We start from the raw sequence: 7,579 nt of genomic DNA, 5'->3' as shown, positions 1-7,579 counted from the left end.
ACTAATAAAACCCACATTTTTATCACTCATTACTTTACAAAAGTGAAAAACCTTTACACTGCCAAATACTTTTTGTACAATATATCCTCTTAACCCAGAGTAGTGGGGCACACCAGGAATAGTAGGGCACACCAGGGATAGTAGGGCACACCAGGGATAGTAGCACACTCCTTTAATCCTAGCATTGAGGCAGAGGCAGGTGGATCTCTGAGTTTGAGGCCAGCCTGGTCTTCATAATGAGTTCCAGGACTGCCAAAAATAAAATACATGTCTTACACTTAATCAACTCTGGTAACTGGATAGCCCAGTGTAAACAGTTCCAGTGTACATTTTTACCAGCATTAAAATCTGTAGATATCCAAGCTATGTTTGGAGTAGACGTAAGTTGGAATCTCTTTAATATGCATTAGCTAATGACTAGAAAGAAGTGCAGGCAAGGGGCCGGAGAGGTAGCCCAGCAGTAAAGAGGTCTTGTTCTTACAGGAAACCCAGGTTCAGTTCCTAGAACCCACATAACTGCCGACTCCCTGTAATTCCAGTCCAGGGGATCCAGGTGCTCGACACAGAATATGTACCTCCCCTAAACCTTGTTCAGACACGGGCATAGGACCCATCTTAAAGGGAAAAGCTGGGTGTGGTAGTGCATGTCTACATAGTAGGACCCTGTTGTTTTTTTTTTTAAAGAAGTGCTGGCAAGGGGGGAGGTCAAAGGATGAAGACGGACTTTTGTTATTCTTAACCATCCCTTGACCCAGCGTGAAGCTGTACAAATCAACTTTAACGTTTGACTTGGCCCCAAATATTTGTCTTTGAGATGAAAATCTGACAGCCTAAGCTGGCCTCAAGCTTGTCACCATCCTGCCTCAGTGTCCCAGAGTATGTTAGGATTATAGACATATGCTATCGTGCCTCTCCCCTCTTTTAGGAAGGGTGGATGAGAGTAAAAAAGATGATGTAAGATCTCAATGTAGGGGCTAGAAAGATGGCTCAATGGTTAAGAGCACCGACTGCTCTTCCTGAGGTCCTGAGTTCAAATCCCAGCATCCACATGGTGGCTCACAACCATCTGTAATGAGATCTGATGCCCTCTTCTGGTATGTCTGAAAACAGCTACAGTGTACTCATATAAATAAAATAAATAAATCTAAAAAAAAAGATCTCAGTGTAGCCTTGAACTTGTTATAATCCTCCTGCCTTAGCCAGCCTCCTAAGTGTAGGAATTACTAGCATCTATCATAGTGCACAAAAAGGAAGCTCAAGAGTGAAACAGGTTCCCACATCTACCATTCTTAGTAAATGAATCTGACAGCTGGTTGCCCAGTTAGAAAACACCCCTCTTTGGCAGTACTGAATTTCACATTAGCACTAGAAAAAAATCGTCATTGATCAAGACTCGGTCTCAAAAAATAAACAAGTCAATTAAAAAGTATGCTCCTGTCATTTGGTTCTAACAGAAGATGGTTTTTATATACCTTTAATGAACAGCAAATCATTCTGTTCATTAAATGAACAGCAAATCATTTTGTTCATTAAATGAACAGCAAGTCGGTGACCATGTTTGGCCTCATACGCTTAAGTCTCACAAGCAGTAAGTAGCGAGAGCATTCTACTGACTGACTAGCCGAATGTCCAGTCTGCAAGATCACAATAAACCCAGGGATTGTGCCTACAGCTGAGGAGGACAGGGCTCAGATCTTAAAACCACCAGGCTGGCTTCTTGGTCTTGGGAAAATGCTAACTTCAGGGTTACCGTATATACCCTACCATAATACCACTAAGACATTTTAGAAAAAGGAATTCTAACCAAATTAGGCTTGAGAGCATGTTTGTGTTCTCATGAACTACAAAATGAATCTTGTATGCCTCCAGCCTGAGCCATAACACCCAGTATGTAGTGCTGATTATCAAATAAATCAAGGGCTTCATGCATGCTGGATAAGTGCTCTACCAATTGTGTTAAATCCTCAAGCTATTAAATATGCATTTTTTTTCTCTACAAGGCCCTAGCTTGCCTGGAACTCACTCTACAAACCAGTCTGGCCCTAAGAGATCCTCCTGCCTCTGCTTCCGCTGGGATTGAAGGTATGTGCCACCATTCACTTTCAACCATACACCTTCAAATATAAATTACAAACTGAATACCAGCCAATGATACTAAGTGCTTAGTGTATCAAGGGCCTGTGGATACACCACAAAATATAAAATACAAGTGTATATCAACTTTTTTTCCAAGTCCAGAGGATTAACACTGGGGCTTGACACTAGTGTGAGATAATGCCCACCACTGAGTACATCAGCCTCAGTTCCCTGGACTAGGCTGGGACTTGTCACACTCCTGCCACAGCCTGATCAATTCATTAAGAGATTCCAGGCAGCCCACAGCACTACTTGTAACAGAAGTCGGAAAGGGAAACGGTGGTGCACACTTTAATCCCAGCACCTGGGAAGAAGACAGATGGATCTGAGCTCAAGGCCAGCCAGGTCTACAGTGTTGAGTTTGAGGACAGCCAGAACCACACAAAGACCTTATCTTGAAAAATTAAAAGCACAGACAGCAATTTTACAAAGGGGAAGTATGATTTCAACCATGTTCAAGAGAACTGGACTTGGGCACTGTGAAATAACCCTTGCCCGGGGAGTAAGCAGCAAACATGTCTACCTTGCTATAAAGCTAGACAAATGCTCAGGAAGTTGTATCACCCGCAGCATCACAGCCCCGCCCCCTTCCCTGCCCACATAAGACAGACACACCTGAGAATCCAGTCTTAAATTTTAGTTATCTAAAATAAAAGATGGATATAATTACAAGCTTTTCACAAAAACTAGACCAGTGTAAATAACAAACATTTATTGGTGTCACTTATGGTAGAAAAAAGTTCCTACACCAGATGTGCATGACCCAACCGTTAAATAGAACATATCCAAGGTGAACACACACCCTGACCCAGCTTTTCCCCAATTTTAAAATAGCCAATTCCTCCTCTCCCTGACCCCAAGACACGTGAGCAACTGCTAATGAAAAGCAGTAAACAGCCACTTGGGCTATAGCATTTTCAACTCCACTCTGAGGTGAAGATTCCAATTACATTCGAGACTTAAGTTCTCTCAATTTTCTCCCAACGAAAGTTCCTGAGTCCAGTATTTACAATATTACAGCTCTAGCAGATCAGTGCACCTACAACTCATCTTTTTCTGATGTATCCTCTTCACCAGTTGGGGGAGGGCCTCCACTTCCATAGAGTTTGCTGATAATTGGCTGAACAATTTCTTCTAGTTCCTTCTTTTTAGCTTTAAAGTCTTCAATGTCTGCATCCTGGTGGCTTTCCAGCCATTCGATCTTTTCCTCTACAGCTTTCTCCATGGTCTCTTTATCTTCAGGAGACAGCTTACCTCCCAGCTTCTCTTTATCTCCGATCTGGTTCTTAAGAGAGTAAGCATAGCTTTCCAATTCATTCCTCGTGTCAATGCGCTCTTTGAGCTTTTTGTCTTCCTCAGCAAACTTCTCGGCGTCATTGACCATCCTTTCAATTTCTTCAGGGGTCAGGCGGTTTTGGTCATTGGTGATGGTGATTTTGTTTTTGTTTCCTGTCCCTTTGTCTTCAGCTGTCACTCGAAGAATACCATTCACATCTATCTCAAAGGTGACTTCAATCTGGGGTACCCCACGGGGAGCAGGAGGGATTCCAGTCAGATCAAATGTACCCAGAAGGTGATTGTCTTTTGTCAGGGGTCGTTCACCTTGAGTAAGAACACAGGAAAAACTTTTTATTGACAAGTCTCAGTGCACCAGGATCCTTACATTTCAACTTACTAGAATTTGGAGCAAGAACCCTTTATTGAGGTAAAAGTAACTCAGTATTGGACCAAGAGCAGCAACTCACTGGGTGCTGCAGCTCTTAACTGTATTTCAGCTCTTAAAAGCATTGTGGGCTGGAGAGATGGCTCAGTAGTTAAAAGCACTGACTGCTCTTCCAAAGGTCCTGAATTCAATTCCCAACAACCATGTGGTGGCTCAGAACCATCTGTAATGGGATTTGATGCCCTCTTCTGGTGTGTCTGAAGACAGATACAGTGTACTCAAATAAAATAAATAAATCTTAAAAAAAAAACAAAAAAACATTGTAAGCCCTTCTTGTCTTTGTATTCCAAAAGCTATGGATATGAATGCCAAGTACTGAACCTAAAATTCAACACTGGTCCAACTAAGCACCTCTTCATCTGAATTACAAAAGATCCTTCTTTCCCTGGGCAGTTTAATAATACTGTTAAACCCAAAGTCACATTCTTTCCAAACGTACACTATCCGTGAAGGAAAGTAATTACCTTCGTAGACCTTGATTGTTACGGTGGGCTGATTATCAGAAGCTGTGGAGAAGATCTGAGACTTCTTGGTGGGCACCACAGTGTTCCTCGGAATCAGTTTTGTCATGACACCTCCCACAGTTTCAATACCAAGTGTAAGAGGACACACATCAAGCAGAACCAGGTCACCTGCAAAGGAGAATGAATCAGGTTTGGTTTTAATTAGAGTCCTAAGAGTACTACCAAGCAATCTCCCAATGAACTCTGCCATCTTCCCCACTGTCATTTGCCTAGGCTCTAAGCATAAACACTTAAAGCCGACTCTTGTCATCACTGTCCTTCCTTCCCTGTTACTCCTTACCCTTCAGCTTCCTAAAGCCACAGTCTTCCCATCAAGCCACTCAGACATGAAAAGATGCAGTGACAACCACCTACCTGTATCTTGATCACCAGAGAGGACACCAGCCTGGACAGCGGCACCATATGCTACAGCCTCATCTGGGTTGATGCCACGGGACGGCTCCTTGCCATTGAAGAACTCTTTCACCAACTGCTGAATCTTTGGAATTCGAGTAGATCCGCCAACCAGAACAATCTCATCAATATCAGATTTCTTCAGATCAGAGTCTTCCAACACTTTCTGGACAGGTTTCATGGTAGAGCGGAACAGGTCCTAGCAAAAGAGAAAAGAGAGGCATGGTTACTGTGCTGACCGTACCCAGACACTGTTTAATTATCCTGCATTCAGGTATCCGGAATTCCAGGAGCATACCATGTTCAGCTCTTCAAATTTGGCCCGAGTAAGGGTCTCTGAGAAGTCTTCTCCTTCGAAGAAGGACTCAATTTCAATCCTCGCTTGATGCTGAGAAGACAGGGCTCTCTTGGCCTTTTCTACCTCACGCCGGAGTTTCTGCACAGCTCTGTTGTCCTTTCTGACATCTTTCCCAGTCTTCTTTTTGTACAGCTTGATGAAGTGCTCCATGACCCGCTGATCAAAGTCTTCCCCACCCAGATGAGTGTCTCCATTAGTGGCCACCACTTCAAAGACACCATTGTCAATGGTGAGAAGAGACACATCGAAGGTTCCACCACCCAGGTCAAACACGAGGATGTTCTTCTCTCCCTCTCTCTTATCCAGGCCATATGCAATAGCAGCTGCTGTTCTGTGAGCATGAAGAGGAGGAGAAAGCTTGGTCAGGCTCACACTCCCCCTACTCGGCAAATACACTAGGCCTGAGCTCCATACTTACGGCTCATTGATGATCCTCATGACATTCAGTCCAGCAATAGTGCCAGCATCCTTGGTTGCTTGCCGCTGTGCATCATTGAAGTAAGCTGGTACAGTCACAACTGCATGGGTGACCTAGGAGGACAACGAAGATGATTGAAGTGTACTGTGTTGTTACTTCTGTTACACTTATCAACTAGTCACACCACAACAGTTTCTAAGCCAGCTTACTGCTAAATCATCGACTTGTCATTAGAATTAAGAGTAACTCATGAAGACTAACTAGCATTTACCTTGACCTCCCACAAAGCACAAAAAAAAAAAAAAAAAAAAAAAAAAAAAAGAGCCTAGCAGTTGAAATTAAAAGACTTCAAACCATGGCTTGCCTACACAAGTCATGCTAGGGAAGCGACTGCAATCAAACACAGATCACTGGCCCCACATTATTTACCTTCTTTCCCAAATACGCCTCGGCAGTTTCCTTCATTTTAGTGAGAACCATAGCAGAAATTTCTTCTGGGGCAAATGTCTTGGTTTGCCCACCTCCGATATCAACTTGAATATATGGTTTAGTTTTCTTTTCAACCACCTATGGCATAAAGTAATTTAAGGGTAATTTTTCCGAATCGGAAACAATGACACCACAAAGGATTAAAAAAAAAATTCAATTTCCTCTCCCATAGCTTGATTCATCTAGGTCCCTTAGGGGGAATCTCAACTAAAAGTGAGCACAGCTGTATTTAAGATGGACCCACAGTTTTAGTCTGTTCCAACTTCTAGACATTGTAACAGTGTGTCTTGCACACTAAAAACGACTACACCAAAAAACCGTTACATAAATTCCGACCACATCCTTTTAAGTCCTTTGAACAGTGTTTTTCTTTTCTGCCAAGTCTCAACCCCTAAATACTCGCGTTGCCCCCGCCCCATCAGCATGAGGAAAAAAAAAACCGGGTCCGACCTTGAATGGCAAGAACTTGATGTCCTGCTGCACGGAAGGGTCATTCCAAGTGCGTCCGATGAGGCGCTTGGCGTCGAAGACGGTGTTCTCCGGGTTGGACGTGAGTTGGTTCTTGGCCGCATCGCCAATCAGACGCTCCCCTTCAGGAGTGAAGGCCACATACGACGGTGTGATGCGGTTGCCCTGATCGTTGGCTATGATCTCCACGCGGCCGTTCTTGAATACACCGACGCTGATGGGAAAACCCCACAGAAAAGGAATCAGCACCGCACTTTCTCACGGTAGCCCCGGAGGCCACGCCCCACTCCCCCCCCCCAACCTCCTCCGACGATTGCCACTTACCAGGAATAGGTGGTCCCCAAGTCGATGCCAACCACCGTGCCTACATCCTCCTTCTTGTCCTCCTCCTCCGCCCGCACCGCACACAGCAGCAGCAGCGCCGCCGCCACCACAGTGAACTTCATCTTGCCGGCGCTGTGGACCAGTCAGTCGCTCAGCGGTCGGTCAGGTGTCTCACAGAGTCCAGCAACAGGCTGTAGCCCCGAAACGCGACGACGGTTCTGATCTGAGGGCGACAGAGGTCTCAGGGTCAGGAGGAGCCACGAACCAAAATCAGGGTAGGCCTGGAAGCAGGCCGCGACGCTTACCTCTCAAACCCGCAAAAGGCCAAGTGTCCAAGTCAGTGTAGTCACAGCCAGTATCGAGCGCGCCGGTCGCCGACTCGGCTTATATATCCTCCCCGCAGCCCCGTCGTGGAGGCCTCCGATTGGTGAACTCGCTACTCGTTGGAGGCCGCTGGTTGGTTCATGCCACCAAGCTGGCCGCTGCCGATTCGAAGCGGCCTCCTCCGCAACTCACGTCACTGGTACGCCCCCCAGGCCGACTCATTGGCTACTGGTCATTCTTAACGGCCGCCAATGAGAGGCAGCATCCGCCCTGAGAGCTGGTCCTATTGGTTGAGCAGCTGCCTGTCCCTCGGGTGACCTCTCACCTGGAAACCGTTTCCGCCGGTAACCGTCCAGGTCCTCCCCTCACGTTGGGCCCCCGGGGACTGGAGTGGGGTCTGCGTGTCAGTTCCCTCAGGGCTG

General features: G+C 45.6%; 2 protein-coding genes across 25 annotated transcripts in view; one reads left to right on the top strand and one right to left on the bottom strand.

The window, feature by feature from the left end:
* Positions 1 to 29, top strand: part of Rabepk (Rab9 effector protein with kelch motifs) — a 20,873-nt gene extending 20,844 nt beyond the window's left edge. For all 24 annotated transcript variants that reach the window (XM_063283513.1, XM_039104773.2, XM_039104770.2 and 21 more), the window contains one exon: positions 1 to 29. This exon is cut by the window's left edge and continues 288 nt beyond it. In XM_063283513.1, the coding sequence (XP_063139583.1) occupies positions 1 to 5 (5 nt within the window). In that variant the 3' untranslated portion in view covers positions 6 to 29.
* Positions 30 to 2,758: 2,729 nt separating this feature from the next.
* Positions 2,759 to 7,218, bottom strand: Hspa5 (heat shock protein family A (Hsp70) member 5). The gene is made up of 9 exons (NM_013083.2): positions 7,139 to 7,218; positions 6,834 to 7,056; positions 6,492 to 6,723; positions 5,982 to 6,119; positions 5,553 to 5,665; positions 5,075 to 5,465; positions 4,738 to 4,975; positions 4,324 to 4,491; positions 2,759 to 3,738 (listed from the first exon to the last, which is right to left on the bottom strand). The coding sequence occupies exons 2-9, from the start codon at positions 6,953 to 6,955 to the stop codon at positions 3,176 to 3,178; spliced, it is 1,965 nt and encodes a 654-aa protein (NP_037215.1). The 5' UTR covers positions 6,956 to 7,056; positions 7,139 to 7,218; the 3' UTR covers positions 2,759 to 3,175.
* Between the last annotated feature and the right edge of the window lie 361 nt (positions 7,219 to 7,579).

The sequence above is a fragment of the Rattus norvegicus genome, chromosome 3 (assembly GCF_036323735.1).
Source record: "Rattus norvegicus strain BN/NHsdMcwi chromosome 3, GRCr8, whole genome shotgun sequence".
In the NCBI taxonomy this organism is placed as follows: Eukaryota; Metazoa; Chordata; class Mammalia; order Rodentia; family Muridae; genus Rattus; species Rattus norvegicus.
The sequence above is the reverse complement of the archived record's forward strand: the minus strand, read 5'-3'. Positions and strand labels throughout refer to the sequence as shown.